This window comes from Theropithecus gelada, chromosome 19 (assembly GCF_003255815.1).
Source record: "Theropithecus gelada isolate Dixy chromosome 19, Tgel_1.0, whole genome shotgun sequence".
Taxonomy (NCBI): domain Eukaryota; kingdom Metazoa; phylum Chordata; class Mammalia; order Primates; family Cercopithecidae; genus Theropithecus; species Theropithecus gelada.
The window spans coordinates 3089592-3110960 of record NC_037687.1 but is presented as its reverse complement, the minus strand read 5'-3'; the positions used below and the strand labels follow the sequence as shown (position 1 = coordinate 3110960).

The 21369-nt window shown below is 53.9% G+C and overlaps 1 protein-coding gene across 1 annotated transcript in view; it reads right to left on the bottom strand.

Moving 5' to 3' along the window:
- The window catches only part of CELF5 (CUGBP Elav-like family member 5), a 78558-nt gene extending 59689 nt beyond the window's left edge, over positions 1-18869 (bottom strand). Inside the window, 2 exon segments of the mRNA XM_025367067.1 lie at positions 18610-18778; positions 18780-18869. Of these exon segments, the coding sequence (XP_025222852.1) occupies positions 18610-18778; positions 18780-18869 (259 nt within the window).
- Between the last annotated feature and the right edge of the window lie 2500 nt (positions 18870-21369).

Below are 21369 nucleotides of genomic sequence, written 5' to 3'. Positions count from 1 at the left end.
ATCTCGACCAGGCTGGTCTCGAACTCCCGACCTCATGATCCATCCACTTCAGCCTCTCAAAGTGCTGGGATTACAGGTATGAGTCACTGCACCAGGCTATGTTTTTGTATTTTTAGTAGAGATGGAGTTTCACCATGTTGGCCAGGCTGGTCTCGAACTGCTGACCTCAGGTGATCTGCCCGCCTTGCCCTCCCAAAGTACTGGGATTACAGGCATAAGCCACCATGCCCAGCCAATTTTTATTTTATTTTATTTTTTATTTATTTATTTTTTGAGACGGAGTCTCGCTCTGTTGCCCAGGCTGGAGTGCAGTGGCCAGATCTCAGCTCACTGCAAGCTCCGCCTCCCGGGTTCACGCCATTCTCCGGCCTCAGCCTCCCAAGTAGCTGGGACTACAGGTGCCCGCCACCTCGCCCGGCTAGTTTTTTGTATTTCTTAATAGAGACGGGGTTTCACCATGTTAGCCAGGATGGTCTCAATCTCCTGACCTCGTGATCCGCCCGTCTCGGCCTCCCAAAGTGCTGGGATTACAGGCTTGAGCCACCGCGCCCAGCCCAATTTTTATATTTTTAGTAGAGACGGGGTCTCACCATGTTGGTCAGGCTGGTCTTGAACTCCTGACCTCAAGTAATCTGCCCGCCTCGGCCTCCCAAAGCACCGGGATTACAGGTGTGAGCCATCGTGCCCAGTCAAATGTCCAGGACTTAAACCTAGGTAGTCTAGCTTCGCAGACCGTGCACTAACCACTGGGATCCAGTGCCTGGTGTTCACATCTTTTCCAAAATTCTCCCCCGAGGAACATGAGGAAGGACACAGCCTCTTGCCGTACCTGCTTCCCTAGAAATAACCTTAAAATAGTGCCACCTTGGGCCGGGCATGGTGGTTCATGCCTGTAATCCCAGCACTTTGCAAGGTCAAGGCAGGTGGATCACCTGAGGTCAGGAATTCGAGACCAGCCTGGCCAACATGGTGAAATCCTATCTCTACTTAAAAATACAAAAATTAGGGCCGGGCGCGGTGGCTCAAGCCTGTAATCCCAGCACTTTGGGAGGCCGAGATGGGCGGATCACGAGGTCAGGAGATCGAGACCATCCTGGCTAACCCGGTGAAACCCCGTCTCTACTAAAAAATACAAAAAACTAGCTGGGCGAGGTGGCGGGCGCCTGTAGTCCCAGCTACTCGGGAGGCTGAGGCAGGAGAATGGCGCAAACCCGGGAGGCGGAGCTTGCAGTGAGCCGAGAGCCAGCCACTGCACTCCAGCCTGGGCGGCAGAGCGAGACTCCGTCTCAAAAAAAAAAAAAAAAATTAGCCGGGCGTGGTGGCACGCGCCTGTGGTCCCAGCTACACAGTAGGCTGAGGCATGAGAATTGCTTGAACCCGGGAGATGAGGTTGGAGTGAGCTGAGGTCATGCATTGCACTCCAGCCTGGGAGACAGAGGGAAACTCTTGTCTCAAACAAACAAACAACAACAACAAAAACTAGTGCCACCTTTCTCAGAAACATGGGGCTGGATCAAATGCTGAGGGTCCTGTGGATCCCGTTTCAACTGTGAGAACTCTGGTTGGTTGCACCCTAGACCCAGAGGAACCCCCATGAAGGAAGACTCAGCCTGAGCCACAGCTTATCCCCCACCCACGCCAGGTGAGCCTCTCACCATGTCCCAGCTCCAGCCACTCCCACCCCACACACCTGCCCCAGATGGCAAGGGGACCAGAGTCAGGTGTGCAGCCTCCCTGCACACCTGGAGAGCCTTGGGGTTCTGGAAGGGGTGGACAGGGAAGTCCCACCTGGGATCAACGGTTCAGAATGCTCAGTGATTGGCAATTCGCACCCACCCTATTTTCAAAGCCCAGACAGGAACTGATCTTCAAGTTTATAGACAACGCACTGCACACAAATCCCTCGAGACCCAAGGGTATATCGGGGATCAAGGTGGGGGATCCTTGGGGAACATGAGATCTGCTCAATGGATAAGTTTCTCCAGCCCGGGCAGCTGGGGACCTCAGCCCAAAAAGACACTCCAGTCTCCAGCCCAGGAGAATGCTCTTTTTTGGGAAGTGACTGTGGTCCCCCTGCTAGGAAGATGCAGAGCCTGACACTCCCCACCCCTCCACACTCTGTATGGTCAGCCCGGGCCAAGAGAAGGGCAGAAGGGCTGGGGATGCTCTGAAGGCAGGGCGGTTCTGCCTGGAGAAGACTTCCTGAAGGATGCTTTTGGAGCTGGGTCCATAGAAGAAAAGCCTGCCTGGTGTGTGGGACATAGGCTTTCAGAAGTGTGTGGTAGGGCTGGGCGCGGTGGCTCATGTCTGTAATCCCAGCACTTTGCGAGGCCGAGGCAGGTGGATCACCTGAGGTCAGGAGTTCATGACCAGCCTGGCCAACATGGTGAAACCCCCTCTCTACTAAAAATACAAAAATTAGCTGGGTGTGGTGGCTCACGCTTGTAGTTCCAGCTACTCAGGAGGCTGAGGCACAAGAATGACTTTTGAACCTGGGAGGCAGAGGTTACAGTGAGTCAAGATTGTGCCACTGCGTTCCAGCCTGGGTAACAGAGTGAGACTCCATCTGAAAAAAAAAGAAAGAAAGAAAAAGAAAGGCCAGGTGCGGTGGCTCACGCCTGTAATCCCAGCACTTTGGGAGGCATAGGCGGGCAGATCATTTGAGGTAAGGAGTTCAAGACCAGCCTGGCCAACATGATGAAACCCTATCTCTACTAAAAATACAAAAAATTAGCTGGGTGTGGTGGCACACTCCTGTAATTACAGCTACTCAGGAGGCTGAGGCAGGAGAATCACTTGAATTCAGGAGGTAGAGGTTGCAGTGAGCCAAGATCTCACCATTGCACTCCAGCCTGAGCGACAGAGCAAAACTCTTGCCTCAAAAAAAAAAAAAAAAAAAAAGTGCATTGCAGGAGGTGGGAGATGCCATTGAAGGGGACAGATGGAGGTGAAAGGCTTTGAGCAATAGGCAAAGAACTGTTGGACTGATGTCAAGGGCAGTGGGGAGCCACGGAAGGTGTTTGAGCAGGGGTGGGGCACAGTCAGAGGTGTGTGCAGAAAAGAGCCTTCTGGGGCCAGCACAAAGAAGGGACTGGAGTGTAGGACAGAAGGCTGGAGGCCAGCGAGGGGGGAGTCAAGGTCAGGACGGGAGAAGATGAAGACTGAATCAGCGGGCCATGGGGACAAAGACAGGAACATCTAAGGCAGGGCTTTGGTGGGGGGCAAGGGGAGGGGAGGGAGGAGGCAAGGATGGCTGGGACACGCTTGGATGGTGGGGTGTGAGGATGCAATGGGTTGAATGGTGTTTTCCTGAAAAAGAGCTACATCCATCCTGAGCCTGGGCAACATAGTGAGATCCCAACTCTACTGGAAAAAAAAAAAAAAAAAGTTAGCCTGGCATGGTGGTTCACATCTGTAGTACCAGGTACTAGGGAGGCTGAAGTGGGAGGATGGCTTGAGCCCAGGAGTTTGAGACGAGCCTGGGCAACATAGTGAGACCCCATCTCTAGTAAAAATTTAAAACAATTAGCCGGGCATGGTGGCGCACACTTGCAGTCCCAGCCAGTCGGGGGGCTGACATGGGAGGATTGCTTGAGCTCAGGAGTTTGCACCAGCCTGAGCAACGTAGTGAGACCTTGTCTCTACTAAAAATAAAAAATAAAAAAATTAGCTGGGTGTGGTGATTCACGCCTGTAGTTCCAGCTACTAAAGAGGCTGAGGTGGGAGGATCCCTTGAACCTGGGAGGTCGAGGCTACAGCAAGCTATGATCATACCACTGCACTCTAGCCTGGGTGATAGAGGGAGACCCTGTCTCAAAAAAAATTAAAATTAATTTTATAAAATTTTTAAAAAAATATAGCCCCTCTAGAACCTGAAATGTGACCTGATCTGGAAAAAGAGACTTTCAGATTTCAATAAGGAACTTGGGATGAAGTCATCCTAGATGAAGATGGGCCCCAAATGCAAGGACAAGCATCCTTATTATTTATTTATTTATTTATTTATTTATTTATTTATTTATTTATTGAGATAGAGTCTCGCTCTGTTGCCCAGGCTGGAGTGCAATGGTGCAATCTCAGCTCACTACAACCTCCACCTTCCAGGTTCAAGCAAGTCTGCCTTAGCCTCCTGGGTACTGGGATTACAGGCGCCCACCACCACACCCTGCTAATTTTGTATTTTTAGTAGAGACGGGATTTCGTCATATTGGCCAGGTTGGTCTTGAACTCCTGACCTCAAGTGAACCACCCGCCTCGGCCTCCCAAAGTGCTGGGATTACAGGTGTGAGCCACCGCGCCCGGCCTCAAGTGTCCTTATAACACAGAGGAGAGGAGACACAGACACAAAGATGACGGAACAGAGACCACAGCAATGCGTCCACCAGCCAAGGACACCTGGAGTTCCCAGAAGCTAGAAGAGACAAGAAGGACCCTCCCCTAGGGCCTTGGAGAAAGCGAGGTCCTACCCACGCCTTGAGAGTTGATTTCTGAACTCCAGGACTGGGAGAGGCTGTTCCAAGCCCCCCAGTTTGTGGTCATTTGTTATGGAAGCCCTGGGACAACAAACCCAGGTGGGAACCCAGGAGAACGTGCACTTTGGAAGAAAGACATGAACTCTGGTTTGGGCCCTGAGGGATCTCAGGGTTTGGGGGATATCAGAGGGAAGTACTGTCAGAGGCGTTTGAACCAGAGCAACTCCATCTAGAACAGGAGTTTAGTAACTGAGATTACAACTCGTGCCACTACCGCCCGGCTAATTTTTTTTTTTAGTAGAGAGGGGGTTTCACCACCATGTTGGCCAGCCTGGGTCTTGAACTCCTGACCTCAGATGATCCATCCACCTCGGCCTCCCAAAGTGCTGGGATTACAGGCATGAGCCACAGCGCCCGGCCAAGTTAGGCATTCTTAATCACGAGATGAGATGGGAGGTTGGCAGAATGGTATCAAAAGATACAGGTCGTAAAGACCCTGCTTGTAAAACAGGATGTGGTAAATAAGCAGCCAAAACCCACTCAAACCAAGATGGGAGTGAAAGTGACCTCTGGTCATCCTCACTGCTCATTACACACTAATTGTAATGCATTAGCATGCTAAGAGACACTCCCACCCGCACCATGACAGTTTACAAACGCCATGGCAACGTCAGGAAATTATCCTAAAAGTGGAGGACCCTTTGGCTCCAGGAACTGCCCACCCCTTTCCTGAGAATCTCATGAATAATCTACCTCTTCTTTAGCATATGATCAAGGAGTCACCATAAAAATAGCCAACAAGCAGTCCAGGAGGCTGCTCTGCCTGTGGAGTAGTCATTCTTTATTACTTTACTTTTTTTTTTTTCTTTGAGATGGAGTCTCACTCTGTCATCCAGGCTGGAGTGCAGTGGCGCGATCTCGGCTCACTGCAACCTCCGCCTCCAGGTTCAAGCGATTCTTCCACCTCAGCCTCCCAAATAGCTAGGATTACAGGCGCAGGCCACCACCATGCCAGGCTAATTTTTTTGTATTTTTAGTAGAGATGGGGTTTCACCATGTTGGCCAGGCTGGTCTCAAACTCCTGACCCTGAGCAATCCGCCTGCCTCGGCCTCCCAAAGTGCTGGGATTACAGGCAGGAGCCACTGTGCTCAGCCCTTTCTTTTTTTGCTTGTTTTTTGTTTTGTTTTTTCTGTTTTGTTTGAGACAGAGTCTCAATCTGTTGCCCAGGCTAGAGTGCAGTAGCATGATCTCAACTCACGGCAACCTCCGCCTCCCGGGTTCAAGCGATTCTCCTGCCTCAGCCTCCCAAGCGGCTGGGATCACAGGCTTGCACCCTCAGACCCGGCTATTTTTTTTTTTTTTCATAGAGATGGGGTTTTGCCATGTTGGCCACGCTGGTCTCAAACTCCTGGCCTCAGGTGATCACCCACTTCAGCCTCCCAAAGTGCTGGGATCATAGGCGTGAGCCATCGCGCCTGACCTAGATTCATTTTTATCCCTCCCCTCCCCGCCATGCCTAGCACAGAGTCATTCAATATTCCTGAGCACCTACTATGCACCAGTGGTGCTGGGGAAACAGAGATAAGACATTGCTATTCATCCGCTCCTTCGTTCCCCAGCCAGGATCTCCCCTCCCATCTCAACTACTTTGATCCTGAACCTCCTGCATGATGGGGTCCCCACGTTCTTGGTCTTTAACTCAGTTCTGTAATCTAGTGATTAGAGATAAGGATCAAAGCCAGCTCAGTACCTTTCTGCTGTGTGTTCTTGGGACAGCCACTTAACCTCTCTGAGCCTTCACAGTCTCATCCATAAAATGGGAACCACAATGCCACACATGCACTGAAAGGACACAGGATCCTTCCTTCTTCACCCACCCAGCTTCACTGCTCATCCTCTCCACTTCCTCCTCCACCTTCCCAGCCCAAAGCTCTCCCCAACTTCACTAGGAAAACCAAGACAGACGGGGATTCCTGCTCTGAGGCCCTGGTGTCCTCCTCCTGGACCCTACATCAACCATGCTGCCTCCAAATGAGGTCCATATCTGCTGGCTGTAGCTCCTCAGCCTCCATGCTGCCTGCTCCTCTGCACAGCCTGACATATAGGGGTTCCCTGGGGCTCATTCTGGATCCCTGATCTCTTGCCCAGGCATCTTGAGTCCTATGGCTTCAGTCCCCATCATTACACCAGGAATTTCCCCATCCATACATCCACCCAACTGTTCACCCATCCACTTGTCCATCATCGAGTCAACCATCCTCCCACCTATTCATCCATCCATCCATCCATTCATCCATCCACCCACCCCTCCACACATTCATCCATCCATCCACTCATCCAGCCATCCTCCCACCTATTCATCCATCCATCCATTCATTCATCCATCCACCCACCCCTCCACACATTCATCCATCCATCCACTCATCCAGCCATCCTCCCACCTATTCATCCATCCATCCATTCATTCATCCATCCACCCACCCCTCCACACATTCATCCATCCATCCACTCATCCAGCCATCCTCCCACCTATTCATCCATCCATCCATTCATTCATCCATCCACCCACCCCTCCACACATTCATCCATCCATCCACTCATCCAGCCATCCTCCCACCTATTCATCCATCCATCCATTCATTCATCCATCCACCCACCCCTCCACACATTCATCCATCCATCCACTCATCCAGCCATCCTCCCACCTATTCATCCATCCATCCATTCATTCATCCATCCACCCACCCCTCCACACATTCATCCATCCATCCATCCACTCATCCAGCCATCTTCCCACCTATTCATCCATCCATCCATTCATTCTTCCATCCACCCACCCATCCACACATTCATCCATCCACCCACCCATCCATCTACCCATCCATCCATCCATTCATCCATCCATCCATCCATCCATCCATCCATCCATCCATCCATCCACTCATCCACCCATCCTCCCACCTATTCATCCATCCATCCATTCATCCATTCTGTGTGGCTGGAGCAGAGTGAGTGCGGAGGAGAGAGGGGGCAGCGGATGGTAGGAAGAGGATGGGGCAGGTCATGCAGGACCTTGTGAGCCTCGGGGAGGACTTGGGTTTTGACTCTAAAGAGGGGTGGGAGCCATGGAGGGCTGAGGGCAGAGGAGGGACGGGTCCTGACTCAGGTGCTCACAGGCGCCCTCTGGTGGCTGGTGTGGGAAGGACAGACTGGGGGGCGCAAAGATGGGAGCCAGGGACAAGGGCACAAGGGACCGACTGGTCCAGGTGAGGGATGAGGGGGCTGGACCAGGTGAAGGCAGAGGAGAGAGAAGTGGGCAGATCCTAGAGAGGTTTTGAAGGCAGAACCATCAGAATCTGCTGATAGAGGATTAGGAGTTGTTGTTGTGAGAGAGGGAAGTCAAGGGCATTCCGAGGTTTTGTCCTAAGAACCTTCAGGCCTCATCTGCAGGACACTGCACTGTGTACCAATTGCCCAAGCCAGGTCCCTGGTGTCCGCTGGACCAGGGTTTCTCAGCTTCCGCACTGTGGATGCTTGGGGCCGGATCATCTGTCACCCTGGGCGCTGCGGGGTATTGAGCAGCATTCCTGGCCTCCACCCACTCAACACCGCTCACAGCCAGAAGCACCCCCAAATCATGACAACCACAAATGTCTCCAGACACAAATGTCTCTAAATGTCTCAGAATAACTCCCATTGAGAACCACATCATGGCTGGGCGCGGTGGCTCACACCTATGATCTCAATGCCTTGGGAAGATTGCTTGAGCCCAGGAGTTTGAGACCAGCCTTAGCAACATAGTGAGACGTCAATCTCTTGAAAGAGGGAGGGAGGGAGAGAGAGAGAGAGAGAGAGAGAGAGAGAGAGAGAGAGAGAGAGAGAGAGAGAGAGNGAGAGAGAGAGAGAGAGAGAGAGAGAGAGAGAGAGAGAGAGAGAGGGAGGGAGAGAGAGAGGCAGAGAGAGAGAGCCACATCACTAGATCCCTTCCTCTTCCTCACCTCCCCTGTCAAGAGCTGGTGAGTTGACCTCCCCTCCTCTGCCTGGGCCTCCATTTCTCTGTGTGTACAAGGTTCGTCTGGTGGCTCCTAGCTCTGCTAGAGGCACACCCTCTGGTTCTTCCCCCAGCAGAGGGTCAGGGACAAGAATGCAAATCCTCTTGGATATAAAGACCCTACCCTCAAAGGCAGCTGGGAGAACGGGAGGGCATTGAGGGGTCTGCTCCACCCTGTCTTCCAGCTACCTCCAGGCACCACCATCTTCAGGAGCTCCTCAGAAGAGCCAGGCGCAAGCCTATTCTAGGGCCCTCTGGGCCTTAGTTTCCCCATCTAAAAAATGGAGGACCCAGAATCCACATTGTCCACATTCCAAGCTCCCTAAGAGACCCTATCCCTCCCCTGCCACAGGTCTCCATGGCTCCACCTTTCTTGGGGTAAAAACCAAAGTCCTTCTGGCCGGTCGCGGTGGCTCACGCCTGTAATCCCAGCACTTTGGGAGGCTGAGGCGGGCAGATCACAAGGTCAGAAGATCGAGACCAGCCTGGCTAACACGGAGAAACCCTGTCTCTGCTAAAAATACAAAAAATTAGCTGGGCGTGGTGGCGGTCACCTGTAATCTCAGCTACTTGGGAGGCTGAGGCTGGAGAATTACTTGAACCCGGGAGGCAGAGGTTGCAATGAGCCGAGATTGCGCCACTGCACTCCAGCCTGGGCAACAGAGTGAGACTCCATCTCAAAAAAAAATTTAAAAAAAAAAAGTCCTTCCAAGACACACAGGACCCGCTCAACAACCTACCCCACTCTCTCCCTGCCCTCTTCTCCTCCCTCTCTCCCCTCCTCACTCTGCTCCAGTCATAAAGGCCTCCTTGCTGTTCTTCCAACACACCAGATGTGGTGGTCCTGCCTCAGGGCCTCTGCATGGGCTGTGCCCTCTGCCTGGAATGCTTTTCCCTTGGTTGTAGAATAACAGCCTTCCCACCTGTCATTCAAGTCTCATCTCAAACTTCACCTCCTGGAAAGGCCATCTCTGGCCTCCAAGGAAAGTTGTCATCTCCCAACACACACCTTTAGTCTGTTCACAGCAACTCACACCTATCTCAACTTTATTTACTAGTTTATTGTCAGTCTCTCCTACCCCCGAATTGCTTTATGACCTCAAGCCTCACTCAATGGCTGGCACACAATACAGACTTAATAAAGTTGTTGCCTTTTTAAGTTTGAGACAAGGTTTAGCTCTGTTTTCCAGATTGGAGTGCAGTGGCATAATCATGGCTCATTGCAGCCTCCACCTCCCCAGGCTCAAGCCATCCTCTCACCTCAGCCTCCCAAGTAGCTAGGACTACAGGCTCATGTCACCATGTGCAGTTTTTTGTGGTTTTTTTTTTTTTTTTTTTTTTTGAGACGGAGTCTCGCTGTGTCGCCCAGGCTGGAGTGCAGTGGTGCGATCTCGGCTCACTGCAAGCTCCGCCTCCTGGGTTCACGCCATTCTCCTGCCTCAGCCTCCCGAGTAGCTAGGACTACAGGCGCCCGCCACCACGCCCAACCAGTTTTTTGTATTTTTAGTAGAGATGGGGTTTCACCATGTTAGCCAGGGATGGTCTCGATCTCCTGACCTCGTGTTCCACCTGCCTCGGCCTCCCAAAGTGCTGGGATTACAGGCTTGAGCCACCGCGCCCAGCCCATGTGCAGTTTTTTTAAAAATATATTTATTTATTGCCGGGCGCGGTGGCTCAAGCCTGTAATCCCAGCACTTTGGGAGGCCGAGACGGGCGGATCACGAGGTCAGGAGATCGAGACCATCCTGGCTAACACGGTGAAACCCCGTCTCTATTAAATACAAAAAAACTAGCCGGGCGAGGTGGCGGGCGCCTGTAGTCCCAGCTACTCGGGAGGCTGAGGCCGGAGAATGGCGTAAACCCGGGAGGCGGAGCTTGCAGTGAGCCGAGATCCGGCCACTGCACTCCAGCCTGGGTGACAGAGCGAGACTCCGTCTCAAAAAAAAAAAAATAAAAAAAAAATTAAAAAAATATATATATATATATATATATATTTATTTATTTATTTAAATTTAATTTATTTTGAGACGGAGTTTCACTCTTGTTGCCTAGGCGGGAGTGCAATGGCACGATCTCAGCTCACCGCAACCTCTGCCTCCTGGGTTCAAGCGATTCTCCTGCCTCAGCCTCCCAGGTAGCTGGGATTACAGGCATGCACCACCACACCCAGCTAATTTTGTATTTTTAGCAGAGATGGGGTTTCTCCATGTTGGTCAGGCTGGTCTCGAACTCCCGACCTCCAGTGATCCACCTGCCTTAGCCTCCCAAAGTGCTGGGATTACAGGCGTGAGCCACCGTGCCCGGCCTAAATTTATTTTTTGTAGAGAAGGGGTCTTGCTATGTTTCCCAGGCTGATCTGGAACTCCTGGGCTCAAGCAATCCTCCCACCTCAGCCTCCTGAGTGGCTGGGACTACAGGTGCACACCACCACACCTGGATACGTTTTTTTATTTTTTGTAGAGATGGATCTTGCTGTGTTACTCAGGCTGGTCGTGAACTCCTGGGCTCAAGAGATCCTCCCACCTCAGCCTCCCAAAGCAATGGGATTACAGGTGTGAGCTACCACGTCTGGCCACATCATATAAATTAATGCCAATTTTGACAACTGCGCTGTGAACTAGTTATCTGTATTCCTTCTCTCTTACAAAGGAGCTAAGGTTCAGAAAAGATGAGGTGACTTTTTCAGGATTACACAGAAATTTTTAAATGCAGCCAGGATTGAAACAAACCTGTCTGAGAGCAAAGGTTTTGAACATTCATATTCACCAGGTGAGGAGGAAGGTAGTACAGGCTGAGGAAGTATCTTTCCATCCTTCAGTCTATCCCATCTTCTGTGCATCATCCATCCATCCATTCATCCATGTACCCACCCATCTATCTAGTATTCTATCCACCAATTACCCATCCATCTTTTCATTCATCCATCCAACCATTAATTTCTCCATCTACCCATCATCCATCCATCTATTCATCCACTCATCCAGTCACTCATTCATGCATCCATCCATCCACCTATCCATCCATCCATCCACTCATCTATCCACCCACCTACCCATCCATCCATCCATGTACTCATTGAACCACCAACCCACCCACCCACCCATCCATCTGCCCATCCATCCACCCCCCTACCCATCATCCACCAACCTATTCACCCGCCCATCCCTCCATCCATCCATCCATCTGCTCATCCATTCGCCCACCCATCCATCCATCCATCCATCAATCTACCATCCGTCCATCCACCCACCCACCCCTCCATCCATCCACCCATCCTTCCATCTGCCCATCCATCCACCCCCCACCTATCATCCACCAATCTATTCATCCACCCATCCATCCATCCATCCATCCATCCACCTGCTCATCCATTCGCCCACCAATCCATCCATCCACCCATCCATCCGTCCAACCATCAATCTACCATCCATCCATACACCCACCCACCCATCCATCCACCCATCTACCCATCCGTCCATCAATCTACCATCCATCCATCCATCCACCCACCCACCCATCCATCCACCCATCTACCCATCCATCCATCAATCTACCATCCATCCATCCACCCACCCACCCATCCATCCACCCATCCACCCATCCATCCACCCATCTACAAATCCATCCATCCGCTACTCATCCATCCATCCATCCATAAATCCATTCATCCACCTGCCCATCCACTCACCCATCCATCCACCCACCCATCCATCCATCCATCCATCCATCCATCCATCTGTTCACCCATCCTTCAATCCATTCAAACCTTCCACTGACCTACCCACTTTTGTACCCATCAAATTCACTCATATCTAGAATCACTGTCACCCATTCAACCATCCACCCATGTCTGCATCCATTGATTCACATATCCATCTCTCCATCCGTTAGCCAGCCCATCCATTCTCCCATCCCCAGATCCTCTCATTTCCTCATGCCCTTGTTCATCCACAAGCTCACTTCCAAATGGCAAACAAGACACAGTTTCTGCCCTCCTAGAGCTTACATACCACTGATGTTGACTATGACCCCAGACCAACTGGGCTCCTGCTAGACCAGTGTCTTCCAAACCTAACAGCTCCTCCCTTTGGCCCTGGTCATCTTAAATTCAAGGACAGTCAGCCTTCCTGGATGGCTCTGACCCTTGTCTATGTTTCCAAAATCATGTTTTTTTCTCTCCTTCCAGAGCAGGCCAAAGCTCAGGCTGGGAGGCGTGAAGCCCAGCTGTGGCTGCTGTATGATTTGGGCTGGGTGTTGCCCCTCTCTGGGCTCCGATCTCCTCCTGTGGTTCTCATGGAAGAGGGGAACTTGGTTCTCTAAGAGCCAGTGTAATCGGAACACACATCTGCTTCTTTGTATTTCTCTCTTCCCACACTGTGGGCCTCACCCCAACTGGAAGCTTCTATTTTGTCCATCCAGGTGTGAAGGAAATGAGCATATTTTGAGCAAGGCTGGGAGGTTGGGAAGAGGCTGGTGGTGGCAATGGGAGTTAACAGGATGTGAAGCCTGCTTCCCATGCCGGTCTGCCTGAGTTCCTCTCTGCTCTAAACTCTTTCATGGCTCCCCAGTGCCCTCAGGAAAGAGTCCAAGCTCAGTCCAGCATCAGAGGTTTTCCTGGTCCAGCCCATGCTGACCCTCCAGCCTCATCTCCCACGTCTCACCTAATCCCACCTCTACCCTAGCTGTGCAAATTATTCACGCCTCCAGGCCTTCACAGATCCAGTTCCCCCTCCCTATATCCAGGAAGTCAAGACGTGTACCTGTCTTGTTCACTGCTGTGTTTCATGCCCATCATAGGGCCTGGAACACAGTAAGTGTTTCTGTGAATGCATAAATAAAACTCTTTCTCCACCTGGAAAGCTCCTATTGATCCTTCAGAGCCCCATTTCTAATGCCCCTCCTCCAGGAAGAGCTCCTGCTTCATTATCCAGTTCCCTCAACCCTGCATCCCTCCCTTGGACCCAACCCAGACCACTGGACTGTAGGTGCCAATGTCTCGCTCTGGCCTCAGACCTCTCTTGCTCAGTACGAGGTAAGGCCACAGAGGGTTTTCAAGAAGTGTTGTGTGAATGAATGAATGAATGAATGAATGAATGTGGTCCTACCAGGTGTTTCCAATGGCCAAGGGCTCACTTGCCAATTTGAGGGGTGAAAGAGAGAGACACAGCCCACTTCAAAGATAACCTCCTGGGTCCAGCCCCAAGCTAAGTCCCCTCAGAAGAGCCCCAGCAGGTGAGCCCCACAGAAGAAGGGGACTCTGGGACTCCCAAGACCCTTTGCTCCTTTCGTACCAGGACAAAACTTCCATCCTCACTGCACCTGAGCTTCTCAGGAGTTAGTGCCCCTCTGGGCCCTTGTACATTGTCAGGGACACTTTCAGGTCTCAGCGTAGTCACGTAATAAGCCCGCTCCCACTGACCAAGCACATACTCTGTGCCCGGCCCCATGCCAAGGGCCTCTTCTGTTCTCTGCTCTCCCTGCCACTTCTGCTGTCATCTCCCTCATTTCCTCTGAAACGGGAAGACCCACTGCAGCTTGGAGGGATGAAGACACCTGCCCAAGGCCACGAGATGCAGAGAAACCAGGCTCATCTCAACTCCAAGCTCTCAACGACTCTCCTACACTAACCGCCTCCTCCAGGCAGCCCTCCTGGCCTCCACTCCTGTGGAGGCAGGACCCTCCTCTGGGTTGTCACTGCTGGTGTGTGTTTTGCCATCACATTCCCGAGTTCCGTGCCTTGTAAGCCCAGTTCCTCAGCTGTCTCTCTCCCCTAAACTGGAATCTGGCGGGAGGGGAACTCTGGGCAGGGAGTAGGGATGGCAAATTTTACCTGTTTTGCCCAACCCAGTAGCCCAGGGTCTAGAACAGGGCCTGGTACACAGCAAGCGCTCAATAAATATTGGTCATACAGGTAGACAGATTAACATCTAGCCCACTCTCTCATGAATCCTACAAGGAATTCTGTTCACACCAAATGCCCAGCTCTGCATAAATACTGGAAAACAGTAGGCGTTCAATAAATGTTGAAGCGGGGGGGGGGGCAGCGGGGGGAGGGAGATGCAGAAATGATGTCACAGTCACAGTGTGAGGCTCCGGGGCCTCATGAAAGTCTGTTAAATAAATGAGAAAATGGGCAGCAGGGGAAAATGAGGCACAGAGAGGGGCGCGCCCAGCTTGAAGCCACACAGCACCCGGGCAGGGGTCCTTTCCAGGCACACGTGCGTGCACACACACACACACACACTGGCCAACCCTGCCAGCCGCCCCCAGCCCCCTGCCACTGTCCCCGCCACCACCAGGAGCCAACTGCTCCGGCAGTCCCCTCGCCAGGCCGCCCAGCCCGCCTTCTCCCTGGGGCTGGTGCGTCACACGCGGAATCTCACGCCTCAGAGCTCAGCCTGCTACAGCCTCCTCCTCCCCCCCGCCCGAGCGGAGCCGACAGCTGGTGCTCCCATGGAAACCGCGGGCCCCCACCCGGGCCCCTGCCGGCCCCCCCCCCCACCTGCACCGTCCCCCAGCGCAACCTCCGCTTTAAGACAAATATTGTCATTAACATGCAAATGTATATGCGATTACCATAAACGGGGGCCCGGTGGCAGCGGCGGACCAGCACCACTGTGGGCACCTTCCCCTGGCAGGGTGGGCACCCAGGCAGCCACCATCCGTACACAGGGGAAGCCGCCACTCCAGAAGTGCCTGACTTGGAGGGAGGGTCCCTGGGGCAGAGAACTGCAGGGGGGCCAGCGGGAGCCCCAATCCCAGCCTCCAGTTCCTGGCCTGAGCCCCTGGCCTGGGGTGGGGGTCCTTCCTGGGGGAGGTCCCCTCTCTCTGGATGGGAAGTTCTGGCAAGAGAAGGCTTGTGGTCTTCCTGTGGGCCTCCATCTCTCTGCAGCCCCCTGCCTGTCTGTGTCTCTCCGTCTCTGTCTCTCTGTGGGTCTCTCCATCTCTCTTTCCCTGCATATTTCTCTCTCTCTCCTCTCTCTCTATTAAAAACAAACCCAGCGACCCGGGGGCCTGCCCTCTTTCGGGGGACCACCTTGATGCATCCCTCTCCCCCTACCCCTGTCCCGCTCCTGGGCTCCTGGATGACGCCTCCTGCCTTTCTCTGGGTCTCTAGGAATCTGACTGCCCCCAGGCCACCTTCGGCCAGGCCAGCTGTGGCTGTCAGGTGTCACAGGCCCCTCTGTCCCCAGCACTATCTTGAGGGGCTCACTCTCGGCTTCGGGGAACCTGTCACCCCTAATGTCACACAGATATAGGCACGGCTGCTCCCCCTGGCCTGGAAGGAAGGCATGGGGGTAATGGGGGCCTAGCTCTGGTAGGTGTGGGACCCAGGATATGTCTCTCCAGCCCTCAGTTTCCCAGAAATGTGCTGTCGCTTGGAGCCCACCTCCATAGCGATGCCTTCCGTGGGAAAATCAAGCCCCTGCGGCCTGGACGCCAAGGAAGGGCTGAAGGTGGTGCCAGCTGTGCCCCCTCCAGGTTTGTGTCAGGAGCCGGGTGCCCCTCCAGGGCATTCTCATCCCACCTCACTCTGCTCCTTACAGATCTCCTATGCCCAGCCTCACGGGTCCCGCCAGCATCCGGGGAAAGGGATTTGTCTCCAGGCGTGAGGTCCACACCCCACGGCCCTGCTGCTCTGAGCAGGCACATTATACCACGCCAGGGCTCCCAGAAACAGCCCTAATAAGGTCAGTGTTGGTGGCAGGTGTCTGAACTCACTCCTCTCCCCAAGAATCCTGACTTTCCATTCAACATTCCACCTCCCTTTGGCCAAGGCCCAGAGAGGGGCAGTCACTAGCCAGAAGTCACACAGCTGAGCCCCAAACGCAAGCCTGGATCACAGATGCTGATTCTGAAGACACCCACCACCGCCTCCTCCATTCCCCCCACCCCTTTGTGCCGAGCACCCGCGGGCAAAGACCAGGTGAAGTCCAGCCAGGCCCCACACAGGTGGGGATTGACTGCCCTGAGGGTACTGGGGGGCTGGATCCATTTTCAATACGAGGTGAAGCCCCTCTATCTCACACACAGACAGACCTGGGACCCCTAAAATGTGGAGGGTGACTGTCGACTGTCGTGGACATGGCTTTTCAATTCTCACCCTTCAAGGAAAGCCCACAGATGGGAAATACCCCCAAGGTACCCCAACACTCTCCAACCTGTAAAAAAACAACTGGGGACGTGTCATGGTCCTGCTCTGTTGACAGCAGGGAAACTGAGGCTCAGGATCAGGTGAAAACCCAGCCCCAGCCCCTCCCTCACCCCTCACTTCTCCCGTGCCCAGGATTCCCAGAGATTTAAAAATAAGAAGAAGAAAAAAAAAAAAAAGATGAAGAAGAGTCAACCAGGACTCTCCAGTCCCTGCACCCCCAACTGTCTCTCCGACCTACAGCTCAACCAGAGGCCTTTCAATGCAACCGTTTGGGGGGCCACGTGGACTCCCCCATTCCCACGGGAATCCTTCTAGAAATGGGTGCTCTGGGTGTACCAGGGGTTGGGGGCATGTGGGCAAAGCCTACCTATCACCGCTGGATTCCAGAGATTGACTTACGGGGACCGCATGGGAGCCCCTCTGCCCTCCTAGGCCACACGGAGGACTTAGATTTTTCAGGCCCTGTGTGTGTGTGTGTGTGTGTGTGTGTGTGTGTGTGTGTGGTGGTTGGTTTTGAAAAGAGATGGGGAATGGGGAGGGGTTTCTTTCCTCTCCCTCAAAATAACCAGCTGGAGGGTCTAGCTGAAGTGACAGGCCTGGGCTCCATCTCACCAGACCCTCCCTAGGGCCTTCTTGAACCCACCATTCATTCATTCATTCATTCATTCATTCACTCACTCAATAAACATGCCTTCCTGCTTACCCGGCACGCAGCGCTGGGGAAAAAGTGGGTCTAAAATAGGTCACGGCCCAGTCCTTCCCCAAGGCCTCTCCAGGGTCTTCCTGGAGGATGGGGTGGGGGAGGCCGGGGGTGTCCAGCACAAAGCCTCTGAAGTGCCACCCCCAGTCCCCACCACCTGACGGAAAGGCTGTCAAAGCCACCCCAATTCAGACGCTGGGCCCATGATGGGAACCAAGGGCTGGGGACACAATTGCTGGACACCCCCACCCGGGATGCCATCGGAGGGAGAATCCGGTGGGAGGGAGGCAGACAGGCCTGAGGCCGCCCACGCCTCCCTCCTCCTCCCTGTCCACCCCAGAATTTGGGCTCTGCCCAGATGGACACGTCCAAGCTCATTGTCTTGGACCTGAGACCCCAACACATTGCTAAGAGGCTTGGCCAATTTCAACTTGAGCCGAAGGTGGAGGCGGGGGAGGGGGAGGGCAGAGAAATGGAGGAGAGAATGCTGATCCACGCGGAGGTGGTGGGGCCAGGGGGTGGGCAGAGACGGGAGCCTCTCCGCCACCCGAAGCAGGCGAGGCGGGCGCGTCCCCCCGAGCCGGGCGCCCCCAACCCGTCTTCCTTTGTAGTTACCGATTAGCCTGGGGTCCTGGGCATCCGTGTCCCCCGCGGCCGGACCTGCCCCGCCGGCCTGGCTTTGTGAAAATAACCAAAGCAATGGAGTCCGCAGGTGCAAACTTCCCCGACGGGGCCTGGGGAAGCTGAATGAATGGGGGGGGGGGCAGGGAGGGGTGCCGGCGTTCCCGAGGCTCCCCTGGCAAATGGGCAGGAAAGAGTGGGGTGAGGGAGGGAGGAAGGGGTGGGGGTCTGGGGGATGGAAGGGTGAGGGAGGGAGGGAGGGAGAGAGAGGGTGCTGTGGGGGGAAGGATGAGAGGTCGAGGGAGATGGGAGAGAAGAGAAAAGGAGAGAGAGAGGGAGAGAGAGAGGGAGAGAGAGAGGAGATGCCGGAAGGTGGGGAGGGAGGGAGAGGGGGCGGAGGAGGGGAGGGGGCCCGCTCGGATCTGTCAGCTGCACCCCCAGAGGGGGGAGGAGGGGTGGGTGGGAGGGAGGGGGTAAGAACCGATGCTCCGGCAGAGGCAGGCAGAGGAGGGAGGTGAGCAGAGGAGGGATGGGGATGGGGGAGAGAAGATGCCGGAAGGTGGGGTGGGAGGCGGAGGGAGGGGGAGGGGGAGGGGGCCGGACGCCCACCTTTGTGCATCCCCGTGTAGGGGTCTTTGAGCACCGTGAGCTCGTAGATGCGGCCGAACTGCTCGAAGAGCGGCTTGAGGTCCTTCTCGTCCAGGTGCCGCGGGATTTGGCCCACGAAGAGCTTGATGGCGTCCAGGTCCTTCATGCCGTCGGGCTGCCCCCCCGGGGGGCTCGGGCCCGCTGCTGCCCACGGGCGAGGGCCGCGGCTGCAGGAGCTGCTGCTGCTGCCGGCGCGCCTCGCTCTCCGTCAGGCGGGCCATGGCGGGCGCGGGACCGAGCCGGCGGCGGCGGCGGGCGGCGGGCGGACTCGCAGCTGGAGCGGCGGCCGCGCCTCCCGCCTCCCTCCCGGGCCCCCGCGCCCTCCTCCCGCCCGCGCCCGCCCCGGCATCGGGACCACAAAGGCGGCTCCGCAGCGGCCCCTGGCGGCCGCGCCGCGCGGGGCAGCCGGCGCCTCCCCGCATCCCCGGGCCGCGCGGGGAAACTGAGGCCGGCAGGCCCCGGGCCCCGCCTACAGGTGGGCGAGGGCGGAGCTGCGGGCGGGACGGGCCTTAGCCGGCTTCCCAGGGGGCCCCGCCGGCTCCCGTGGAGGGCAACGGCAGGAAGAATGTCAGAAGTTGCTGGAGGTTCTGTAGGGGACTTGCCCGTAGAGCGCGCCCGTGATCCTTAAAGTAGGTAACTCATCAATAATATTAATAACACTAATAATATCGCTGGGCACGGTGGCTTACCCCTGTCATCCCAGCACTTTGGGAGACCGAGGTGGGTGGATCACTTGAGGTCAGGAGTTCGAGACCAGCCTGGCTAACATGGTGAAACCCCCGTCTCTAATAAAGAATACAAAAATTAGCTGGGCTCAGTGGCAGGCGCCTGTAATCCCAGCCACTCAGGAAGCGGAGGCAGGATAATCACTTGAACCCAGGAGGTGGAGGTTACAGTGAGCCAAGATTGTGCCATTGCACTCCAGCCTGGGCAACAAGAACGAAACTCCGTCTCAAAAAATAATAATAATAATAATAATAATAATAACAACACTAATAATAATGAATCAAGAGCAAGATGGAAAGTGCTCCCACTAATCACGACAGCACAGGAGAAATGCTAAAAGTATTTCCAATTCTATACGGTGCTTACACATAGAAAGTGTCCTTGGCCCTTGAAGTATGTAACTCATCAATAATGCCATCAACAAGAAGGGATGCTGGCTCTCACTGCTAATGACAGGATAGGAGAAATACCGAAAGTATCTCCCAGCTCTAAAGTGCCCATGATCCTTTATGTATGAAACTCATCAATAGTATTAATAATAATAATAAGTGCTGGCTGTGGTAGCTCACACCTGTAATCCCAGCACTTTGGGAAGCAGAGTCAGGAGGACCACTTGAGCCCAGGAGTTGGAGACCATCCTGGGCAACATAGTGAGACGCCATTGCTACAAAAAATAAGGAAACAGGCCAGGCATGATGACTCACACCTGTAATCCCAGCACTTTGGGAGGCTGAAGCGGGGGGATCACCTGAGGTCAGGAGTTCAAGATCAGCCTAGCCTAATCAACATGGAGAAAACCCTGTCTCTACTAAAAACACAAAATTAGCCGGGCGTGGTGGTGCATGCCTGTAATCCCAGCTACTCAGGAGGCTGAGGCAGGAGAATTGCTTGAACCTGAGAGGTGGAGATTGCAGTGAGCCGAGATTGCGCCACTGCACTCCAGCCTGGGCAACAAGAGTGAAACTCTGTCTGGAAAACAGACAAACAACAACAACAAAAAAAAAACATTAGCCAGGGGTGGTTGGTGTGCACCTTTGGTCCCAGCTACTCGGAGGCTGAGGTGGAAGCATTGGTTGAGCCCTGAGAGATTAAGGCTGCAGTGAGCCAGGATCACACCACTGCCACTGGTCTGGGCGACAGAGTGAAATCTTGTCTCAAAAAAAAAAAAAACAAAAATCAACAACTTCCCGAAGACGTCCTAAAATTAAAGCCCAAGTCCTCCTTGAGGCCCACAAAGCTCTGCGTGTCCTGTTCTGTCTCGTCCCCACCTTCCCCTACTCCCTCTCTCCCCCTCCTCACTGCTGCAGCTACACAGGCCTCCTCGCTGTTCCTCTAACTTGTCAGGTGCGGTCCTGCCTCAGGGCCTTTGCACGGGCTATGCCCGCTGCCTCGGATGCCCTCTCCCCAGACGATGTGTGGCTCATTCCTTAAATTCCCCATCACTTTCTCCATCTACCTTATCTAAAACCACTCACTCACCATTACCTCCTTTCTCAGCCTTCTTTTTCCCTCCATGGAGTTACACCCGTTTAAAATTTTATTTTCATTTTCATTTTTCTTTTGTTTCAGGATGGAGTCTCTCTGTCGCCCAGGCTGAAGTGCAATGGTGTGATCTTGGCTCACTGCAACCTCCACCTACCAGGTTCAAGTGATTCTCCTGCCTCAGCCACCTGAGTAGCTGCCCAGCTAGTGTAACATTTTATTAACGTACTTATTTATTTATTTATTTATGAGACAGAGTCCCGCTCTGTCACCCAGGCTGGAGTGCAGTGGTGTGATCTCGGTTCACTGCAACCTCCGCCTCACGGATTCAAGTAATTCTCCTGTCTCAGTCTCCGGTGTAGCTGGGATTACAGGCGTGCGCCACCACACCTGGCGCATTTTTGTTTTTTGAGTAGAGATGGGGTTTCACCATGTTGGCCAGGCTGGTCTCAAACTCCTGACCTCAAGTGATGTGCCCACCTCAGCTTCCCAAAGTGCTGGGATTACAGGCAT